The 24514-nt window shown below is 35.5% G+C and overlaps 1 protein-coding gene across 2 annotated transcripts in view; it reads right to left on the bottom strand.

The window, feature by feature from the left end:
- The window catches only part of MMUT (methylmalonyl-CoA mutase), a 36585-nt gene extending 15686 nt beyond the window's left edge, over positions 1-20899 (bottom strand). Inside the window, exons 1-9 of one of the 2 annotated variants that reach the window (XM_047102492.1) lie at positions 20800-20899; positions 16853-17277; positions 14956-15323; positions 11272-11429; positions 9093-9264; positions 7624-7872; positions 4773-4884; positions 3591-3706; positions 14-129 (exon numbers count right to left, since the gene is read on the bottom strand). In XM_047102492.1, coding sequence (XP_046958448.1) covers positions 14-129; positions 3591-3706; positions 4773-4884; positions 7624-7872; positions 9093-9264; positions 11272-11429; positions 14956-15323; positions 16853-17237 — 1676 coding nt within the window. In that variant the 5' untranslated portion in view covers positions 17238-17277; positions 20800-20899. Of the gene's footprint in view, positions 1-13; positions 130-3590; positions 3707-4772; positions 4885-7623; positions 7873-9092; positions 9265-11271; positions 11430-14955; positions 15324-16852; positions 17278-18087; positions 18242-20799 lie in introns of those variants that run through there. The other variant, XM_047102491.1, reaches the window with a different exon arrangement.
- Positions 20900-24514: the final 3615 nt, after the last annotated feature.

Raw genomic sequence — 24514 nt, 5'->3', positions numbered from 1 at the left:
TAAATATCATCACCTCGCACGAGCTGCATCCACTGCAAGAGCCAAAATATTCCCGTCTCCACTGGCAGCACATGCAGTCAATGCAGCAAGACATCGTTCAGCCAAGCTTTCATCCCTGCTGGATTTGACCTTATGGAAAAGGTCAAGAAAAGGGTCAATTTACATGAAAAAAAGAACAAAACAGAGATCAGGAGATTAGACACTGATATACGTCATATGAAAATTGTTCCATAATCTTAACCACAAAAACAAAAGAAAAAAAAAAGGAGAGAATAATATGTATCCTAGGTCTGATATTCATTCAATTTGTTCACTTACTCATTCAATACACATTTAAAACAATACTGAATTCTGCATAGCCCTGATAAATCAGAAATACACAGGGCAATGATAAATAACACTGAAGCCTCTCCAAAGTAGTTAGTACATGCTACTTAGGCTTTACTAATGTAACAAGACATCAAAAACAAGTAGGTCTTTTATATGGAAGGCACACTAAAGAATAATAGTGACAAGGAAGAAAAAATAATAATAGATTACAACATAGAGAATATTTGTTATACATTGTTTTCCCTAGCTAACTAACAATATATTGGTAATAATATATATGTATATTGTTTTTCTTCTTCTCAAAGAGAAAGAAAGAGACAGAGATGATGAGAAATACTGCAGTGGATACAGAAAGACCATGAAAAGCACAGTCAAAACCTTTTCCCCTCAGATCCCCGCCAACAATCTGCCTAAACAAAGTTATCTAAAATCCAATTTTTTACAAGTTTGCACCACCTATAAAAGAGTCTAAATATGATACTACTCAAGATGCTACTAAAATCATATAATATCTATAAGCACAAATGGATCAAAAATCTTACACTAAAGGCAAGGAAAAACCCAACTCCATTAACATTACCGAATTTCTCTCTTGCCTGAAATAAAGTTTAACACCATTTGTGGTAAATGGAACGCCTCAAGCTGTAAGGGTGCAGAGTTAATAAAAGTGTAAAGTATAAGAGGGGAGAAAAGGGCTTTTCCAAATATAATATATGTTGAGACTTTTGTGATGACTCAAAATAAAATGATATATCCTAAGGAGGACCTTTTAAAAAAGTGATAAAAATGTGAGAGAGGAGTTATCTTCTGCTGGAGGGTGAAAATGGAAATAATGCCATTAACTGTAATAGAAAAATGGAAAATGATAGTGGTGCATGCAGTCTAACTGAACAAACTCTTATATTCTTTTCTTTTTTTTTTTTTTAGAGAGAGAGCACACTGGAGTGGGGGAGAAAGGCAGAGGGAGAGAGAGAGGGAGAGAAAGAAAGAGAGAGAGAGAGAGAGAGAGAGAGAGAAAGAGAGATTTTCAATCTTAAGAAGTTCCACGCTCAGTGTGGAGCCCGATGCAGGGTTCAATCCCACAATCCTAGGATCATGACCTGAGCTGAAATCAAGAGTCAGATGCTCAACCAACTGAGTCACCAATGTGCCCATGATTCTTAAAGAACATCTAAACAGAAGAGAGAAAAAAGTCATACCTTAAACTATCACAGAGAAAGTAAACACAGAAACAGCATTAATGATAACTAAAGAATTTCAAGTTTCTTGTGGACCACTTTCTTGTACCATACACAAAAATAAATTCAAAATGGATAAAAGACCTAAATGTGAGACAGGAAGCCATCAAAATCCTAGAGGGACACAGGCAGCAACCTTTATCATGGCCACAGCAACTTTTATAAGACATGTCTCCGGAGGCAAGGGAAACAAAAGCAAAAATGAACTATTGGGACCTCATCAAGATAAAAAACCTTCTGCACAGTGAAGGAAACAATCAACAAAACTAAAAGGCAACGTACGGAATGGGAGAAGTTATTTGCAAATGACATATTGGATAAAGGGCTAGTATCCAAAATCTATAAAGAACTTATTAAACTCAATACCCAAAAAATAAGTAATTGAGTTAGGAAATGAGAAGACATGAACAGACATTTCTCCAAAGAAGACATACGAATGGCTAACAGACACATGAAAACATGCTCAGTATCACTGAACATCAGGGAAATACAAATCAAAAACCACAATGAGATACCACATCACACCTGTCAGAATAACTAAAATTAACAACTTGTGAAACAGTTAATTTGATGATGGCGAGGATGCCAAGAAAAGGGAACCCTCTTACGCTATTGGTAGGAATGCAAACCAGTGCAGCCACTCTGGAAAACAGTATGGAGGTTCCTCAAAAAGTTAAAAATAGAACTACCCTATGACCCAGCAATTGCACTACTAGGTATTTATCCAAAGGATACAAAAATGCTGATTCAAAGGGACACATGCACTCCAATGTTTATAGCAGCACTATCAGTAATAGCCAAATTATGGAAAGAGCTCAAATGTCCATCGACTGATGAATGGATAAAGAAGATGTACATATTTACACACACACACACACACACACACACACACACACACACACACACACTGGAATATTATTCAGCCATCAAACAGAATTAAATCTTGCCATTTGCGACATGGATGGAACTAGAGTATATGATGCTAAGCAAAATAAATTAGAGAAAGATACCACATGACTTTACTCATATGTGGAATTTAAGAAATAAAACAGATTAACACAGAGGAAGGGAAGGAAAAATAAAGTAAGATAAAAACAGAGGGGGAGGCACAGCATAAGAGATTCTTAACTATAGAGAACAAACTGAGGGTTGCTGGAGAGGAGGTGGGTGGGGGATGGGCTAAATGGGTGATGGGCATTAAGGAGGGCACTTGTTAGGATGAGCACTGGGTGTTGTATGTAAGTGATGAATCACTAAATTCTACTCCTGAAATGAATACTACACTATATGTTAACTAACTTGAATTTAAATAAAATCTAAGAAAAAAAATTCAATTTCTTGCTTTGGAAATAACAGTAATTATAAAAGCCAGAGATTAAAAGACCACAGTAGCTTCATACAAAATAAATATATAGATTATAACTATAAGAATGTTTTATCTATTTTAGTATTTCATGTATTTTGATTCAGCTCAGTGAGAAATTGGCAATAAAGCTAAGATAATAATCTAGTTTCAATTAAAATAAATATATTTCATTTACAAATGGTATCTTACTAAAGTACTATTAAAATATATTTGAATTAAAAAAAAGAAAAAAACAGAAAGCAAACGATTCTTTCATAGTGGTATCAGGAACCATGGGCTAATGGAAACAAATCAGTGAGAAGCCCTGGGTTCATATACTCTGAACAACTTAATTTTTAGTTTTGAGTGAGTTCTATAATCACTTAAGCCTTTGTTTTAATCTGTAATTTATGTGAGGTGTTATTACAGTGAGATTTTTAATAATAACATATAAGTTTCACAGAGGCAGCTGTCTTGGTTTAAAATGAATTTGAGTCTTAGCTGTTCAATTATTTATTCTGGGCAAGTTTCTCAATCTCCCTTATCTTTAGTTTCCTTAACTTTAAAATGTTGGGAAATAATACCCACCTCATGTGGTTGTTGTAAGGATTAAACAAGACAATTTAAGGGTTTACACAATGCCCAGAAAGCACTCAAAATATGATAGCTATCATTACCTTCTTGAGTTTTTCAATCTGCTTGTTACGCACTGATGTATTATCAATCGCCAGAACATCCACAGATTCTTCTTTTTCCAATTGGTACTTATTTACTCCAACAATCACTTCAGAACCTATCAATTTCCCAGAGGAAAATAATATGTAGATTCTATTCATAAATACTTCCCTAATAGTGATGCTCTGATCATCACATACTTTGCTTATAAGCTTAATATTTTTAAATAGTATTCTTAAATCTTAATGAAACTTCAATATAGATCAGCAAATCACAACAAAATGGGGGTGAGAGGGGAAAGAACTGGTATATATCAGATCTCTTTAAGGGAGGATTTTTATTATTCTCTCAAACTATATACTTTCTCAGAGTTTCTGACAAATCCTCTTCTACAACTACAAAATTAAAATAATAGCAGCAAATAAAGACTTATACGGGAGAGAATTAACATCCAATAATGTTTTCAATATATTCTTGTATTCTCTTACAGCCAATAGCTTTTAACAAAAAGTACTTTTAAAATCTGTAAGTAATAAACCAGAATTATAAAGATATTTCCTTAACATAATAAGAATATATTTTGCCTCAAACTACCAGATTATTACCATTTAAAGACATCCTGCCACCCAACTCTTCTCCTTATTCCCTTTTCAGAACTCATCACAATCTATAATTATTTTATTATGTGTTCACTTGCCCATTTTCTGTCTCTTTGTTACTAAAATGTAAACTCTAAGGGTGAAGAGATCATGTCTTTCCTGTTCACAGTTGTATCCCAGACATAATACAGTGCCCCAAATGGTAAATACTAAAAAAAAAAGTGTTCACTGACTGAATGAATAAATACTCCAATGCAGAGCACAATGACTAATAATACCATCTTCAAAATGCTGGAGATACCCACTTATATACATACACACACACACACACACACACACACACGGGTATACCTCAACACATACTCTGTACATATGCTTGCCCATATGCATACATGCATGCAAAAATACAAACAGGAAGACAGATAGATGATAGATAGATAGATAGATAGATAAAGAAACATCTAAGTTTCATTTTTCTATTATTTTTGTTTTATTAACTATGTATGTTATCTTTAAACAGAAATTAATATTTCTTTTTAAATACAGTACTGGATTTCACATATAAACATTTTCATTTTATCTTACCAGAATCTATTCTTGCTTGCCTTCGGGCAGCACATTCTTCAATTCGAAGTTTAGGTATTCCTTCTGCTACAGCTTTGGCCATTCCACCCATCTCTTCAATTTCATGAATAAGCTATTAAGAAAAATAGATTAATAAAACTGGAAAAGAATATAATGATATTTTTATAAACTATACAAATTTGTTACGTTACATAATTACCAATATTACTAAAATCCTAAACTATTCTAGTGGTAAGTTTAATGTTTCATAAGAAAAGAATTAAGTTAACATCAAGAGCTTTTCTATAGTTAGGAGTGCCTGGCTGGCTCAGTCAGGGGGAGCATGCAACTCTTGATCTTGGGGTGAGTTTGAGCTCCATGTTGGGTGTAGACATAACTTAAATGAATAAAATAAAAATTTTTAAAAAAAAAAAGGAAAAATGGGGTGCCTGAGTAGCTCAGTTGGTTAAGTGTCTGACCTCGGCTCAGGTCATGATCTCGCAAATCATGAGTTTGAGCCCCACCTCGGGCTCTGGGCTGACAGCTCATAGTCTGGAGCCTGCTTTCACTTCTGAGTTTCCCTCTTTCTCTGCCTCTCCTCTGCTTGTGCTGTCTCTATTTCTCTCTCTCTCAAAAATAAAATAAACATTAATTTTTTTTTTTAAAGAGGAAAAAAGTTCCATAGAGTTAACAATATTGTACTGTATATTTGAAAGTTGCTAAGACAGTAGATGTTAAAAGTTCTTATCACAAAAAAAAAAGAAATTGTATAACTGTGTGGTATGGAAAGTGACTAAACTTACTCTGGTAATCACTTTACAATTCATGCATATATCAAATAATCATGTTTTATATCTTAAATTAATACAATGTTATATGTCCGTTATATCTCAAAAAAGATAGAAATTATGTATTTAAAGTTACTTCAAAAGACAACAGAAAAACTAAGATGTATATTCTGGAAGCACAAAACCTGTCACTCAAGTCTTAGGAGAAAACTAAAGATAACATCAATAGTCTTTATTTTTAGTTACTTAAGTTTTCATGGATACATAAATACTCTTTAAGGAATGTATTTCAAAATGCAACTTCATTTTTTATTTGATCAGCACAATAATAACATAACTCTACTGCTACTGACACCAGCATACATCTAAACCTTAAATCACAGCCTTATTTATACATGAGGTGGTGGGAAAATGAATGGTGGAATGGTATATGACACAGCAGAAAGGAACAAAGTAAAACTTGTTTTTTTCCAGAAGAATTCAAGAAATTAGAATTTGTGTTGAAGCCAAAGCTAAGATAGGAAGCTAAAAAGAGGAAGACTACTTGAGAATTTAGAACTATCCCTCTCCCATTCTGTCAGGACAACCAAAGCTTACATCTGCAAAAAACAGACCAAAGTTTATCTCTGTAGAAAAGCAATGGGCTATCAAACACCAAGTACATAGAGAGGCAAGGGTAAGATATCTTGATATAAAAACCTGTATTCTGAATAATAAGATTAAAGACAAAAGGCACACAGAGAAGAGACAATACAGGATAGAGAAGAAAACTTCAAAAAATATAATATCCTCAGAAAAAAAGATTATATTCTGTATTAATGAAACAAGTAACATAACACTCAAAACATAGAAAACAAAATGAGCTTTTGGAAATTAAAAATATGATATATGAATTTTAAAGTGAGTAGAAATTTAAAGTTGACGACTCCCTATAGAACAGATAAGGACATCAGAGTATCATTCCAGGAGGTCCTTATCCAATAATTCAGAGTTCTAGAAAGAGAATGACAGAAAAAATGGCAGGGACAAAACTATCAAAAAAATAACACAAGACAATTTTCCAGAGTTATGAGAACATGAAAAATAGGCCAGATAAAAAATGCTCACCAAAGGTCTAGTCCAATATAGGAAAAATATACACATCAATGTCCCCCAACTCAAAAATAGAGATCCTAAAACTGTTAGAAAGAAAGGCCTGAGAGTAGAAATAGCATCAGATTTCTAAACAGAAATATTAGAAGCTAGAATAAAAAGCAGATCAATGTTTACAAACTCTCAAATGAAAATAATTTCAAACACAGACTATCAACCAAATACCAGAGTAGAATAAAGACATTTTCAAACATCCAAAGTTTCATATAATTCATCCCCTATGTACAACTTCTGAGAGGTTCCTATGAGGTATCGTTCAAAATAACAAGGGATAAATCAACAGAGATAGACACAGCATTCAGGACACAGATTCAACATAGCAGAGGTGAAAAGAATTCCCAGGATAATGACAAAGGTTAGTCAAAGGACTGCAATGGTCAGCAGGTCTAGAGAGAAACTAGTCTAAATCAAATGACAGCACTGGAGGACTTCAGAAGGATGTATACTATTGAGATGTAATTATATTGGTAGTATTATGAGACAAAAGAAAGAAGAGGTAAGGATCAGCTAAAATACTAAACTACCATACTACAAAGCAATAGGTAATGACTAAAATTGATGGAATTAGAACTAGTGTATATGTATAATTTTTAAATATGGAGATAAAAACAAACAAAAAAGATGTATTTGATTCAAAGAAGCAGGAAAAAAAGCAAGTAGAAGACAAAGGACTGCTTTTTTATGTTACAGCCTTTTAATACTAATACTCTTTTTAACTCTTTGAATAAAATACTTTAATACAAACACAATTATATTTTTAAATTATGTTTCAGTTTTGTATACTAGAAGGTCAAACCTAAAATTCTCTTTTTCTCTCAAACATTTTATAAATCTTGATATAAATCTATGATTTGATTTACATATCAAAATACCTAATAACCTTTATAAATCTGTAAATCTTAAAACCAAAATTTCAAAGAGGAGAAACTGACCTTCAAGGCAGCGTCATAAACATCATTCGTGAGAGATTCCATCATATAGGAACCTCCCCAAGGATCAGCCACTTTGGGAATCCCAGATTCTTCTTGAATAATGATTTGTGTATTCCTGGCAATTCGGGCACTTTTCACAGTTGGCAAACCCAAGGCTTCATCAAAAGAATTTGTGTGCAAAGACTGAGTCCCTCCAAACACTGCCGCCATTGCTTCTACTGTAGTACGAATGATGTTATTATAAGGGTCCTAAAACATTCAGAGAAAAGCAAAAAGTCAAAACAAGGGGACAACTGATAAAGGATGCTATGATTAAGCAGTGGCTACTGTGTACTTACTTTGCCAATGCCTACATTAGGCTTCAGAATATCCAACAAATTAAGATGAATTAGTAAACAAGCCAGACTTAATAGGCACTCAATAAATGATTTATTAATAAGTGATTAATAAACAGATGAACAATGAATCTGGATAAAAAATCTGGATTCATTCTGTTCCTGATTATGACTGGGGCAAGGCATTGGACCTTTCTGAACTTTAGCTGCCTTAGCTGTAAAAATGAGAAGGTTAAGACAAAAATGATTATTAAAATTCCTTCCAATCCTGAAATCTCTACTTCTCCATTTATAGGACCTGAAGCAATATTTAATAGATATATTAGTTTTTATTTACTTTTAGGTGTATAAAAGAAATGTAGCTTTAAAGTTATGAGTTATTTTTAATATATCAAAATAATTTTTATGTAAAGAAAATGCATGAAAAAAGATCAGTTTTTTAATAGAATGAAATTAAATTATGCAAATGAAAATAACATTTAAATGGTATGTTTGCATGCATATTTATTTAAACTAAAATAAACTAAAATAAATAATATAGATGCACAAATTTTTAATTAGGTGATTTTATGTTAAGAATTTTAACTCTTGGGGTGCCTGGATGGCTCAGTCGGTTGAACATCCAACTCTTGATTTCGGCTCAGGTAATGATTTCACGGTTCGTGAGATTAAGCCCCACATTGGGTTCTGTGCTGTCAGTGGGGAGCCTGCTTGGGATGCTATCTCTCCCTCTCTGTCTGACCCTTCCTCGTTTGCATGCTCTCTTTCTCTCTTTCTGAATGAATAAATATTAAAAAAATAATTTAAACTCTTAAAATTATTTAAGGCGATATTAACTAAGTTGTGGTTTTTACTTCTTCCTCATCATATTTTTTCTTTACTTTTAAAAAGGTAAAACAGCACTGCATACAAGCTAACGTTTAAATGATTTTATATTATTAACCACTAGAGGGAGCCAACTTCATTTATTATAACACATGCATAAAAACTATCAATGTGCATTATGCTTTAGAATAATTATAATTTTCAAATATTAACAGATAGCTTCTTAAACCTACTTCCTGACTATGCTATCTTGCTTGTAAGACAATATATGACTTTACTAAAATTCTACACTTTAAATTATACACATACCTGCTCAGTAAGTGACCACCCTGATGTCTGACAATGCGCCCTTAGAAGAAGAGATTTAGAGTTTTTAGGCTGAAACATTTTCTCTATTAAGTGAGCCCAGAGTCTTCTCCCAGCTCTCATTTTTGCTATTTCCATATAAAAGTTCATCCCAATTCCCCAGAAGAAAGACAACCTAAAATAGTAATGTTAAGTCCATTATTTGATTATACTTAACAATCTAAAATGGAAAATAAAACTAATTGTACCACACACTAAACAAAACAGCATCCACATTTTAATTTCAAACAACTTAATCTGAATTAAAATCAAAGCATAAGCATATATACATAAGTAACTTTAAACCTAACAGATAAAAGTACAGTTTTAGGCACACAGAAGAAATAGCTGTGGTTATCTGCTTCAGGTAGAAATTATTCACTTCACAGTTGGTCTTCTATAGAAAAGAAGTTCCTCTTGTGTCTTTAAATATAGAATGAATCACTATCCAAAAATAAATACTTCAAGAATACCCAATATGTAAGTCAGGGGTAACCCATGAAGGGAATAAAACCACAAACTTGTGGTTTTGGATAGCAAGAAATTTTTCCTGTTGTTTTGTTTTGTTTTGTTTTGAAAGAATTATAGTATATTTGGTCTAGGAATGTATTTCTCCAATTGCCCCCAAACCCACTACTCCTTTTTATCTTATATTCTGTCACTGATTTACACATTTAGTTTACTTGCCCATGCCTAAAGGCAGAAAGGCTGTGTTTCTTCAAATAAAACAAGGTGAGCCTTAATTAAGCTAAAAACTAGTAAAATTTTTTGATATGCCCTTGGAAGAAATTGTTAACATTGCAGTCCTCAAATATTTGTCTCAGGATACTTTTTCACTCTTAAAAATACTAAAGATCCCAAAGAATTTTTATTTGGATTATATCTATCAATATTGCATATATTAATTCATTTAGAAACAGTAAACATACATGTTAACAAAAGTAACATTTTTATGAAAAGCAATTACTTTGCTAAAATAAAAAAATTGTAATAAAAAAGTCACTATTTTACATTTTTGCAAATCTAATGTGTGGCTTAAGGGAAGACAGTTGGAATAAGTATCTGCTTCTACATTCAATCTATTGCAACATCACATATCATGTAGCTTCTGGAAAACAATGTACACTCTTGAAATAATGAAAGTGGTAAAGGCACATAAAGATTTAATACAATCATGAAAACAATTTGACCTGAAAGATCCCAGGATGGGTTAGTTACCCTGAGGGGTCCTTAGACCACACTTTGAGAACTGCTGTCATAATATGTATGCAACAACCTCTGATATAGAGTCTATGAACTCGCTGAGGGCAAAAGTCATGTTTTTACAAATTTTATTCCCAGCACATAAGTTTGTGGTTGGCCCAGAGCAAAACTTAGCAATTACTCCTATGTCCAATTTTTTTTTTCCTATGTCCAATTTTTAATCACCAAATTTAAACAATTCTTAAACTTCAATCAAGTATATTTTTATATAAATTTATTAATAAGCTGTTTTAAAACAGAAATGTTTAATAGCACTGTGAATTCCAAAACACTTAAATTACAAGTGCAACAGAAAAAAATGTAATAGATGACTTCTTTTTAAAATGGAAAAATAAGGGGCGCCTGGGTGGCGCAGTCGGATAAGCGTCCGACTTCAGCCAGGTCACGATCTCGCGGTCCGTGAGTTCGAGCCCCGCGTCGGGCTCTGGGCTGATGGCTCAGAGCCTGGAGCCTGTTTCCAATTCTGTGTTTCCCTCTCTCTCTGCCCCTCCCCCGTTCATGCTCTGTCTCTCTCTGTCCCAAAAATAAAATAAAAACGTTGAAAAAAAATTTTTTTAATGGAAAAATAAAGAATAAAAGTCAATATCATTTATATGTTTACAGTTTAATTGTCAAAATACGCCAGTTAATTGTGTTCTGTGAACAACTGAAAAACAAGATTCCTCTCATTTACCAAGAAGTAGAGTAAAATTTAATTCTAATTTTTAATTGTAAACAGTATTGGCTCATTCTCTTATTATTACTCCAATAAAACATAAGAGAATCTAGTATGACATTTATATACACAAATTCATTTTATCAATATATTTACTATATACTCATAAATTGGTCCTAAAAATTTTCCTAACACTGAAACAATCTCTGAGGTCAATTTACTCACCTTGGTGCAAATTCATCAATTGTCAGACCAGCTTGGAGTCCAGTTCTACAGTATTCCAACCCATCTGCTATAGTATAGGCCAGTTCCAGAATGGCATCAGCCCCCGCTTCCTGCATATGGTATCCACTAATTGAAATTGAATTAAATTTTGGCATGTGCTGCATAAAATAATAAAAAAATATAACAGTGAATAAAAAATTTTAAAGGTTCTCTATTAAACTCATTTTCTAAAAGACTATTATTTTCTAAATGATGTTCAACTCAGATACACTAAGTAGTCTTTAACATTAACTGAAAATATTTAATGCTTACTTTGTTATATTTAATTCACTCCTCAATTTAAGTGGTGATTCAATGAACCATTGTAAAATTTGCACCTGTTTTATTTTTCTGGTGAAAAAGAATTTGCACTAACCATTCTTTAGAGTCAAAGTTTAAACTCTGAAATTAATTAGCTAAAAGTAGGAATGAACCTTTAGTCCGAAAACTGAATAAACATCTTTAATTCCAAACCAAGGACTGTGACTTCTTAAGAGATCCTAAGATCTCATAACTTTGGGCTAATCTTCTAAGGATAAATACATTTAAGTTTTACTAGTTATCAATTTTCTTGTTTGAAGTTCTTTTTGAAGTCACTGAAAATGACTACATACTGAAATAAAACAGGATTAAGATACATGGATTAGAAATCAAAGACTTCAATTGGATTTACTGTGATATTTAATGCTAAGCATATCCCAGACAGGTTCTTTCTTGCCAAATCACTAAAAAGATGGCATTTCTACCATTCCCCTAAAATTTATTAGAGAGGGTACATAGCACAAATATACTGCCAAGCCCCAAAATTATCCTCCTTCCCAAGAATTGGCCAAATAAAATAATAAAAGCTAAATCACAGAAACTGAGTATGGTAGTTAAGAACATGGGCTCTAGAGTCAAAGTACTCAAAGTCTAGTTGATGGCTAGTGTCAGTTAACTAGTCATAAGGCTACAGGCAAGTTTCTCAACCTAGTTATTCCCTGGTTTCTTAAAATATAAAATAGAGGTACTTCCTCATGGAGTTGCTGTAGGATTAAATGAAATGACTCACCTAAGCCACTGAGTATTATTCCAGTATGCAGGAAGCATTCAAAAAATGTTACTTGCTGTTGCTAATGTATGCTATGGACTATCTGTAATTTACATTTTTTAATACTTATAATTAACCAAAAGGTCTTGAAAAATGTTCCATTGCAAAAACAGTAAGGGGACTGAATTACATGGAATTGAGAGACAATTTGAGTGCATTTATTGCTTATAAATAAGAAGCAACGAAAGAAGCAGGTGCCTCTCTACAAAGAGGATTTTAGCAGCAGAATTTCTTTAAAAATAATAGAAATATTGGAATATTGGAATATTATTCAGCCTTAAAAAGGAGGTTAATTCTGATACATGGTACAACATGGATGAGTCTTGAAGACATTATGCTAAGTGAAGTAAGCCAGTCACAAAAGGACAAATACTTTATCATTCCACTTATAGGAGGTACCTAGAGTAGTCAAATTCACAGAGATAGAAAGTGGAACGACAGTTTCCAGGAGCTGGAGGGACAGGAGGATGGGGAGTTATTATTTAACAGGCACAGAGTTTCAGGTTTGCGAGACGAAAAGAGTTTTGGAAATGGATGGTGGTGATGGTTGCACAACAGTGTGAATATACTTAATGCCACTGAACTGTACACTTCAAAAGAGTGAAGATGGTAAATTTTACATTGTGTATTTTTCTACAATTAATTTTTTTTTAAATATAAACGTTTACAGTTTACAAAGTACTTCAATGTAACATTATTTGACCAGTATGTGAAACCAGAACTTTTACACTTATGTGAAGGATTATATAAAGCAATTTTGAACTTGAAGATGACATTAGGACCTTCCAAAAGGGGAAATGCCCAAGTACATAATAGCACAAACTAAGCAACCTGCTACCAACTATTCAATTCTCCCCTCTCTTCCTGTAATACCTGAACTGTAAATGCAGAGTGCCGATGTGCAAGAACTGTACTTCCAATCTCCTCTCACTACTGTGTGTGTCCATTGAGATAGTGGAACTTTCATTTGTTCCTTCTGGAAATTCACCTTAAATCAGAGGAGCTGCCCCCCTCCCCATGCCAAACACATCCAGCCCACCTACTTCCTCAACCATAAGGTAGCACAAGGTAAAAGGAGCCCTAATGACTGTGGAGCAACCCTACAACCAAGCTCTTGATAACCTACTTTCCAACTTCTTTCATATGAAAGAGAATCGACTCCTGTTTAGTTAAAGCTACTGCTATCTTTGTACGTGTGTTTGTCATATAAGTCAGTCAGAGAAAGACAGATATCATATGTTTTCACTCATATGTAGAACTTGAGAAACAACAGACCATAGAGGAAGGGAAGGGGAAACGATAGTTTCAAACAGAGGGAGGTGAACCCATAAGAGACTCTTAAATACAGAGAACAAACTGAGGGTTGATGGGGGAAGGAGGGGAGGGGCAAATGTGATGGACACTGAGGATGCCATTTGTTGGGAGGAGCACTGGGTGTTATATGTAAGCGATGAATCATGGGAATCTACCCCCGAAACCAAGAGTACACTGTATACACTGTTTGTTAGCTAACTTGACAATAAATTATATTAAATAAATAATAAATACATAAAAAACACACACACAAAACCATTCTTCTAACTTTTCTGTAAGGTTTAAAGTATTCAAAATAAAAAGTTTTGGGAAAACTGAAAAAATAAAAATAAAAAATAAATGTAATCCTGCACATATGGTCTTGAAATTGAAAAGGGTGATAAAAATATACAATTCTATACAATATAGTTCACAGGGACAAATGAGATCCATGAAAAGACATAAAATTGCAAAGTGTAAAAGTTGAATATCAAATGAGAAGAGTAGGCAATGCTTGCAAGAGTTCTGAGGTAATAGCAATTACAAGAAATAAAAGAGATTTTTTAAAAAAAGGTTTCATGGTAGAGGAGAGACTGGCCTTTTGCCATGAAATAATACAGTCTAACTTTAAGGTAGGTAAAGAAATGGAGAGCATTGTCAGCAAGAAGCAGAGTGTAAATGATGAGGGAAAATACATATTAGTTACTCGGAGGAAAATGAAGTTTTATGTTTCCCAGTGGAGGGATTGTTGCTAAGATAGGAACACTGTAAGAACCTTCTTTTTCCACCACTCTGATTGGGGAAGATAAACCTAATACAGGAGTGAAATATCAGGGACCACGTTGTGGATGCAGATATAAATGACATATTCTAATCTAGTTTCTAATAGAAATACAGCTGATATTTTGATCTCCAACTGTCAGACACAAGTGTGCACTTCAAAACTGAATCTGAACTCTGGCAAGAAACAAAGTATAAATTATGAGCCCTCCCTGATTCTAACAATTATCAGAGGATACAAATTTAAAAATAAGTAAAATACAGTAAATGTCTAATGCCAAGATTCCTATAGGTAACAACACACTATGAGTACATTGAAAGCAAAAAAATACAAACTAGCAACACACATAAACATAAAACCCACACTCTGACTTTATACTATTATTCAAACTCACTTATCAAATTCAAATTAGGTTATGATATTTTATAAAAATTCCTGCATCTAAAGAAGGAAAGCAAAACCCAAAAGAAGCAGAAAATACCTTTGCTGTATATTGGAAGATGTCAGCAATAATTTTCATGGATGGTTCTGGAGGAAAAATATAAGTATTTCTGACCATAAACTCCTTTAGTATATCATTTTGGATTGTACCAGTGAGTTTCTCTTTAGGTACACCTTGTTCTTCTCCAGTTACTATAAAAGTCGCAAGAACTGGAATAACTGCTCCATTCATGGTCATGGAAACTGACATTTTTTCTAAAGGAATTCCATCAAAAAGAATTTTGGTATCTTCCACAGTGTCAATAGCAACACCAGCCATTCCAACATCACCACGAACTCGAGGATTGTCTGAATCATATCCACGATGTGTCGCCAGATCAAAGGCAACTGATAATCCCTGCTGACCAGCTAAACACACAAAGGAAAAACAATGTAGAATTAAAGAGTCTGGCATCAAAGTAAACTGATTTATGTTAACACTACTAACGGTGTCGATTCAGCTCATCATAGGATACTTTTATAACAAACATTATTTTTATGCTTATACATGTCAAAACAAATTTAAATAAAGACACTTCATCTCCTAAGCTGTTTTCCCATATGGCAAAATGTACAGACTGGGTTCCAGAACAAAAAGAACAAAACATCTCACTAGCTTATGTCTATTTGAGGATTTTTTTAACCTTGTTTTTTTTAATAACTTCAACTTTGTATGTCTTAATCCCCTTTACCTATTTTGCCCTTATCTTAACAATTTTAGGTAAAAAAAAAATTTTTTTAAGTTTATTTATTTGTTTTTAGAGAGAGAGCACACGTGCACATGAGCAGGGTAAGGGCATAGAGAGCGAGAATCCCAAACAGACTCTGAGCTGTGACCACAGAGCCAGATTCAGGGCTCAACCTCAACAATCTGAGATCATGACTTGAGCCAAAATCAGAGTTGGACGCTTATCCAACTGAGTCACCCAGGTGCCCCTCAGTAAAAATACTTTTTAAGATTCATGAAAAAATCTGGCTGTTCACAAATAGTTAACATAACTTGGTATTTGTATGCTCCCTTATTTTTATTCTTGTGTTTAATATGGTCATAACAAGATGTCTTGGCTATTCAAATATTCTGGGAAACAGAATTATGAACACCATGGAAAAAAATAAAATAGTTTACACTAAATATGAGATCCTCCATCTGCAATATAAATGTACAGATCCTCAAATTTAGCAAACAATATAATTTTAATATAGATCAGAAAGAAATAGTAGTTAATATGATTTTTAGAGACATAAGTGCCAGATTGCACTAAATATATTTGTACATTATCCTTTGTTTATTACTTTCTTTAAACCATTTAAACAATTTCCTCTTCAATTCCCATCCTAACAACGTTAAGTAAAAACTCAAAGAGGGATGCCTGGGTGGTTCAGTTCATTGGGCATTGGACTGTTGATTTGGGCTCAGGTCACGTTCTCACGGTTTGTGAGTTCAAGCCCCGCACTGGGCTCTGCACTAGCAGTGAGTGTGGAACCTGCTTGGGATTCTCTCTTCCCCTTTCTCTGCTCCTCCCTTGCTCACACACATTCTCTATTTCTAAAAAATAAAAATAAATTTAAAATAAAAAGAAATAAACTTTAATTTTAAAAAAGCTTCTCAAAGAAAAAGCCAATGTCTCTCATGTCATATGAGTTTAACTAATTCCTTTTTATGTAACATGTATGTAACTGTTATTGGCATTCAAGAATTTAGCACCCTATTCTGGATCACTCATTTTTTTGACCACGGAAGTTGAAAAACATTCATATTTCTCAGAGTATAGTCTTAACTACAAAATTATAAAGTGACTATCATTTTTACAGAGATCAACCAGTCTCCCTTCAAAAGAAGCCAGGAACAGGAAATGTATGGTTGATCATAAATATAATGTTGTGCATAAAAATCTCACCCTTAATATTGTCTTTATAGAACTTATTGCTTTCTTCCACAGTACTAAAACCAGCATACTGGCGGATGGTCCAGGGCCTAAAGGTGTACATGGTGGGATATGGTCCACGTGTGAATGGCTTCACTCCTGGAAGTTCTTCAGGTAAGTCATTGGTATCCCTGCTAGAATATAAGGGTTTTATGGAGATCCCTTCTGGAGTATGCCATATCAGGTCTTCCGGGTTTTTGCCTTTCAACTGCTTTTTGGCCAGGGCAGCCCATTCTGGATGAAGGGGTTGTTGCTGGTGCAGAAGTCTCCGCCATATAAGCCTGGATCCTGATGACTCTTTGAGCTGCTTCAGGTGATGAGGTGAAAGCAAAAGAAGCCAAGTCTTAGCCCTCAACATGATGGAGCATGGAAAACACCCAAAAGGAACACGAACTGGCCTAGAAAAAGAAGTACAGTATATATGTGTTTACAAAAGCCAAATGGGAACTATTGGTGAGAAGGGAAAAAAAGGCATTTTAGTATGATTTCATCTCTTCTTTCCTGCTTCCTATACCTGATAATTCGTAACGTTGGATCTTCTTCTCCACAATTACTATCATTGTTCTAGTCTTCTAACTCAATACTTTGTTAGCTGGTTTTGCTGGCCAGTCTTAGGGTCTCTAATCCATTCTACACACTGACACCAATGCAAATATGGTCATGTCATACTTCACTTAGGATTTTTCAAAGGTTCTGCATTATTTAGAGGATAACATACAGCCTCCTGATTTCTTCATTGAAAACATTTTTCACATCTACTTTATGACACTCATTGTGTTGGGTGCTGGAGATAATAGTGGAGAACAAGAGAAATAGGCATTCAAGGTCTCTATGACCTGATCACTGCTTACTTCTCAGACTCATCACTGTTCCAGAAATACTGGATAACCTATAGCTCCCTGCATGTATCAAAGTTCCGTGATTTGCTCTTGCTCTTCCATCTACCTAGAATGCTCTTCTTTGGCTAATCTGGCTAAGGCATCATCTCCAATACGCACAGCTTTCTACATGCCAGGCACTGCTACAAGGGCTTTACACAGAGTAGCAATTTTCTCCTCACAACACCACCAAGATAGGTACTAATGTTATCCCCATTTTACAGATGAGAAAACTGAGACACAGAAGAGCCAGCATTTAAACCTAGGCAGCACTAGGTTTCAAAGTCCTAGCATTTAAATAATATATTCAAAGGTTTTCCCTGAACTCACATGCTGGGCTAAATGACCTCTTCAGTATTCCATACCACAGCACTGTTTCTCTCTTTAGACATCTGTCATCTCCCACACTACAACATATTAAAATACTGTTTTTAACTTTTATATAAAATATATTAAGGTGTATAAAATTATACACATATATACATATTTCTCTGCTAATTTATTAACTGACCCAACATTAGAGCTGTATATTCCTAATAACTAGCACAGTCTTACACTAAGTGACTAAGTCTGATTTCACCATTTTACACATAGAAATTAAGATCCAGAGAAATAAATGAGTAAAGAAATTGGATCAAAATTCCACTGTTCATCTGAATTACGTAAATACTTGCTAGAGTCATACAGCTTCAACATATAGAGCCTAGTATTTTAAAAGGTTTGGGGATGCAAATTTTATTAATATATTCATCATGCTCTATAATGTATAAAGTAACAAGTAAAGTGAACTTAAAACTCTATTTTCTATACCATCTCTTACGTATCAATTTAATGAACCTTAAAGGAAAATAAGAATACTCAACATTTGTTAGAGGGTTGTGAAACAAAAGAGAAACCACTGGTGGGAATATAAACTGCTTTAATTACTTTGGAAAGCAAATTGGCAATATGCACAAAAAGCGTCAGGACTGATTATGCCATTCCACTGAGGAACAACACTCCTAGGAAAGTTACCATATAAAAATGCATGTTTCCTATAGTTTTATTTGTAATAAAGAAAATTTAGAAACATCTTCAATGTCTAACAATGTAGGAATAAGTGAATAATAGTATATACAAGTGATAGAATTTTACATAGCTATTAAAATATATTTAGAAAATGGACAAAACCAATTTTTAATGTCAGAAGTCAGAAGAGTGGTTACTTATGGCAGCTAGTACAGAAAGCGAACAAAAGAGGTGCTTTGGGGCGATGGTCTTGATCTGAATGCTGATTATATGGATGTATTCGGTTTGTGGAAATTCATCAAATTGTACAATTATATGCACTTATATATATACATAATATACTATTATACATAAGTCAAATTTAAAATATGTTATGCAGTTTCTTTAAAAAGGAGACAGGCTCAAAAAGTATTAAGTGAGGGGTGCCTGGGTGGCTCAGTTGGTTAAGCGTCTGACTTAGCTCAGGTCATGATCTCACGGTTCATGAGTTCGAGCCCTACATGGGGTTCTGTGCTGACAGCTCAGAGTCTGGATGGAGCCTGCTTTGGATTCTGCGTCTCCCTCTCTCTCTGCTCCTCCCCCACTCACGTTCTGTCTCTCAAAAATAAATAAACGTTAAAAAAAACTTTTAAAAAAAAGTATTAAGTGAAAGAATCAGGATAAAACATTGTAAATGCAGTATGTTCAACTGGGTACAAAGTACACAGAACAAAATGTAAAAAGAAATACAACAAAACAATTCCCTTTATTCTTTTAAAGCTACTATGATTTTTACTCTATTATATCCATGGAGTCCTTGTCATCCATCTTCTTGCAAGCATAATGCAAGCATAAACTACATGTACTAGCTTAAAAATAGGTGAGAGAAATAATTTATAACTGAAACATTACAGCAATGACATAAAAGGTAATTTGAAAACTGCCTGATATGAGATTGTAGACAGAATATATCACACTCATTTGCATAAAATACTGGTTCCCCAAACCTGGACAAATGATAGGAAAGAGCCCTCTATTTAGTGACTTCCAGAAAATCACATGGCAAATTCCAGAAAATCAAAGGCTGGAAACAGACATCACAACTACTACTGATGGCAACAGGACTTCTGACCTTTTCTCGCCATAAAGAGGCTTCAAGGATCCAAAGAAAAAACATGTAAAACAAATATAAGTTACTGATGATTACAATATGTTAAAGAGTAATGATGAAGCCCATCCCTACAGACCCTCCCAAAATATGGGTAAAATACCTACCGTTCTGAATCAAATAACTCTCAAGTTCTGTTAATATGTGGTTCCACATTAATACTTTAGGAAAGGCTAACCACCTTCAATCAATGTTCAAACAATTTGGGTTGGAGATGACAAGACACAGCATGCAAACTGTATTTAATATTAGCATAAGTGTATCATTAAATATTAGAAAATGATGGGAGAAAAATCAAGTGATTTAAAACTTTACACACATACACACACTATCCAAGGTTTCCAGCGTCTCAAAGATTGCTCTTTCAAGATAAAACAGAACAAGTTAGTAAATTATAGTTTTATGTTAATTTAGACCTCTCTTTCCTATTTCTCCTCTTACCCTTCACTCCACAAGTATAGACAAAGTCATTTTCAGTCCTCCACCTTTTACAAACAACCTCACAGTAACAAGAGCTGCAGCCTACAAGAGAGACAGCTGTGGCGCCCGCGCACCCCTCTGCAATCTTGCAAGCGCCCTCTGCCGAGCGGCATCTCGGGGTTTTGGGGTACCCGGGGGAAGATGGCGACATGGCCCCCGAGGCGAACTAACACCTTCTTTCCAGAAGTACCTCCGAATTCCCACTGATCACGCTGAAGAGAAGTCGGTCGAGACTTTAAACCCAAGAAGATAGGGGAGAGCGGGATGCCGTCACAGTGGGAAGGTAAATAAGGAAGTCGGGAGGAGAAAAAGGACAGGCTCAGAGGACAAGGATAAATGGGGAGAGAGGAGTCAGAAGAATGGAGGGCAGTGAAAGGTGACATCCCTAAATACACAGTCTTACTCACGGCCTGCCTGTCTCAGACCTCGGCTGTGAGACACGGCGGCTGGGCTTCGGAAGACCCAGCCCTAGAAGTCAGAGATCCACACAGCTGAGCCCCTCACGGAGCTTGCGCAAAAGTCAGCTGGAGGAGTCAGGGGGTGTAGGCGGACACCGCCCTCCCTGCAGCCAATCTCGTCGCGCTCCCGTGGGCGCGCCTCTGATGACGTTAGTGGGGGGCTAGAATGCTCGCCTCTCTACTCCCGGGTTTCCGGTTTCTACCCGCCCACTTCCGGGCCTTGTTGACTTTCAATGGTTTTGGCGCCAATTGCTCAGAGTTTGGCCTCCTGGAGCATTCAATAGGCACCTTTGGTGAGTAATGAACGCTTTTTATCGGCGGGTGCGTCCAGCTTGCGGAATGAGTTTTGTGGCCAGTGCGATTATGGCAGTCTCCGCGGCTTGTATTTCGGGAGCGTGAGATGATTTTCCAGTGAGAGGGAAATCACTTTTGGGGCCAAGGATTGAACTGTTTGACTTGCGAGGCCGGAGTGAAGCCACGCCTGGCTCCTCAGTTCCTCCTTTCCCCAATTCATCCACCTCCTCGTTCGTTTTCCATAATATCCTGCGGCCCATCTTGGGGCGAAGTGCAGCTCTAGAGATTAGTATCTTTGGGTACTAAGGTAACTTCGGTCGGCAGCGTTGCTATCCCGAGGCATTTGTCAGGAGGTAAACAGAGTATTTTTGTGTTTTGCCAGACTTGGCGCTCGCCCTGTGTGCCTATATAGAGCCCTAGGCTGAGAGAGTTGGTTTCCACGAATTTCAGCAAACCGATAAGGAAAACAGGACAGCGTAGGAGGCCTCCCTGTTTCCTACAGAGTAAGGGCAAATTCTTTACTGCAGTATAGTGTCTGGCCGCAAATCACCGTTCCAGTCTTATTTCTGTCCCATTACTCAGTCTTATTTCTGTCCATTACTCCCATACACATTAAAATATCGCTGAATTTTCCCTGTCCCTGAACAGACCAGTTTCTTTTAAACTGTTCTGCCATCAGGCTTTTGCTGTTTTCTCTCAAATACTTCATTCTTGGTCCTTCTGCTAAATATTTCAAAATGTAATTCACATGTTACTTTTTTTTTCTGCATAGCATGTAGCATTCTTCCCCCACCCCCACACACATCAATTCGAGTCATTCACTTATTTGTCTTTTCTAGCTTTTTCACATGGTATGTAATTTTATATAGCAATTGTTTTCATATCTGTCTCTACCCACTACCGCTAGGCTGTGGTTTCCTGTGCATCTAAAACGGCAAAATTTCTATTCCTTTTACATTTATATTAAAATTTCTATTCTAGTTCCTTTACAATTAGCCCAAAAGTGATAGAAAATTATGACAGTTCTTTATTGAATTCTTACTATATTCTACGCATTTTACGTATTCTGTACAAAATTTTGGCTTCACAAAAACCTTTAATGTTGGTGCTTTTTAACCTTAACCCATTTTACCAGTGGGGAAATTGAACAACTTTACTTGCCTAAAATTGTACAGCTAGTTAAATGGCAGAGTCGAGATTGGGAACTAGGCCATTTATCCTTATCCCTGACTTGCTCTTGGCAGTGGTTCTCAATCTGATGTCCATTCCCACCAGGGGACAGTTTTAGTTGTCACAACTTGAGGGGCTGCAAAGAGAGGGTGCTTGCAGCTAGAGACCATAACTGCTGCTAAACATCTTACAATGCATCCCCCACAACAAAGAGTTACCCCATCCAAAATGTTGATAGTGCAGAGGTTGAGAAACTTTTTGCGCTATGGTTTAGTGCCTCAAATAGGTATCGATGAAAATGGTGCATCTCCTCTTGCCAGTAGTCAAAGACCAACTTTTATTTATTTATTTACTTTTAATCTGTCACAACTGATTCTTTTGTACAGTACAACCCAAAATTAATTACTAGTCAAACCCATAGAGTATATAACACCAAGAATGAACGCTAGCGTAAACTTTGGGTGATCTGATATATCAGTGGAGGTTCATGAATTGTAGCAAATGTACCACTCGGGTGTGGGATGTTGGTAGTGGAAGAGGCTGGGGGTAGTGAGTGGTTACAGAGGGTATATGGGTACTCTACATACTTGCTGCTTAATTTTGCTGTGAACCTAAAACGTCTCTAAAAAAGAAAGTGGTGTTTGTTTGTTGGTTTGTTTTTAATAAATTACTGGGAAAATGACATTTAAAAAGAAAAAACAGCCAATTATTTTATAATCAAGTTCAGTATACATAAAATTATTGCCAAATTGCAATAAAAGTTTCTAAAGGGATACTGTCAGTTTCTATATTTAAAAGGACTGTCACAGTTTGTGAGTTAAATTTGGCGTAGCAGTAAATTATGTGTTCTTGAATAAAGAATATCAAGAAAAATCGATAAACAGAACCAAACTATACATAAGTGCGAGCTGAAAGTTAGAGACCATAAGAGCCCACAGACTTTTAGAGTGGAGTGGTATGGTTAGGAGGCATGGAGAACAGGTGGTTCATGCTCTGGGAGGGTGGACGGAGGCAAGCGAGCAGCTCAGGTAGAGGGCATAGTGCATGCATACTCAAAGTGTGTTCAGGAAATCCTCAAATGTACTAGAGAGAGAGAGAGTCTTGCAAGGAGTAGTGGGAGAAAAATATGGAGCTAGGCAGGGCTAGATTGTTCAGGACTGTAAATGGCATGGTAAAGAGTTTGGGTGTTGTATGCTAGGTATTGGGGAAGGATTTTTTTTTTTTTTAACTTGAGAAAATAATTTATTTTGTTCCAGAATTTGGGATCAGAAACAACTTGGTAGGACTGACTCATATCTTTTCCATACAGGATCAGCTGCGGCATATTGATTGTGGCTCAGGTACATGCCAGGCTGGCAAGTTGGTGCTGGCTGCTTGTTGGGAGTTCAGCTGGGGATTTTGCCTGGGCTTCAGTTTCTCTCCACATTAGCCTTCCTTATAGCATGGTAGCTGGGTTCCTAGACCAAATATCCTAAACATGACGAAGTTGAAGCTGCGATTCTTTCCATGTTTAGGCCAGGAAACTGGTACAGAATCATTTCCACCGTATGCTACTGTTCAAACAGTAGAATGCCAGGATTTAAGATAAGGGAGCATAGACTCCATCTCTCAATAATTGGAGTGAGAAGGAATTTGCACCATTTTTAACCTATCGGATGAAGTGAGTACTAAATTTCAGCCCTCTCTTGCTCCCTCGCCCAGATACTCTTCAGTGAACAACGTGTACTGCTGTATATATGGCAGCCTTCCAGGAGAGGTCCACAAGTGAAACTCTCATGTGGTTTGGCTTTTTTAAGTAGGGGAAGTATAAGGGCATGGATGACAAGTTGAGAAAATCGGGCATCTCAGGAATATAACACGAGAGACTAGGTGTAAAGCACCACATTGTTCAAGAGCAGGGTAAAGTGTATTTTAACTTCCATGGCTTCTTGTCAATGATCTTACAAGTAGTCCTTAAGTGTAGTTGGTGATTGTTCAATTAATTATGTCTCACTATTTGTGTTAATCTTACTGAAAAAATCTTGAAACTTCACCTTTTAAAATTTGAAGAAATAGATTTATCCGAAGTACCTCCTTTATTATCTCTCAATCTCCGTATATATTTAAACTCTAAAATTTTAAATGGTGACTGATACATATCTAACTGTATATGCCTAGAAAACATATATATGTAATGTATACACACACATATATGTATACC

Source organism: Lynx rufus, unplaced genomic scaffold (assembly GCF_022079265.1).
Source record: "Lynx rufus isolate CCGP_SWC_20201006 ecotype Redwood Valley unplaced genomic scaffold, mLynRuf1.p SCAF_6, whole genome shotgun sequence".
Taxonomy (NCBI): domain Eukaryota; kingdom Metazoa; phylum Chordata; class Mammalia; order Carnivora; family Felidae; genus Lynx; species Lynx rufus.
The sequence above is the reverse complement of the archived record's forward strand: the minus strand, read 5'-3'. Positions and strand labels throughout refer to the sequence as shown.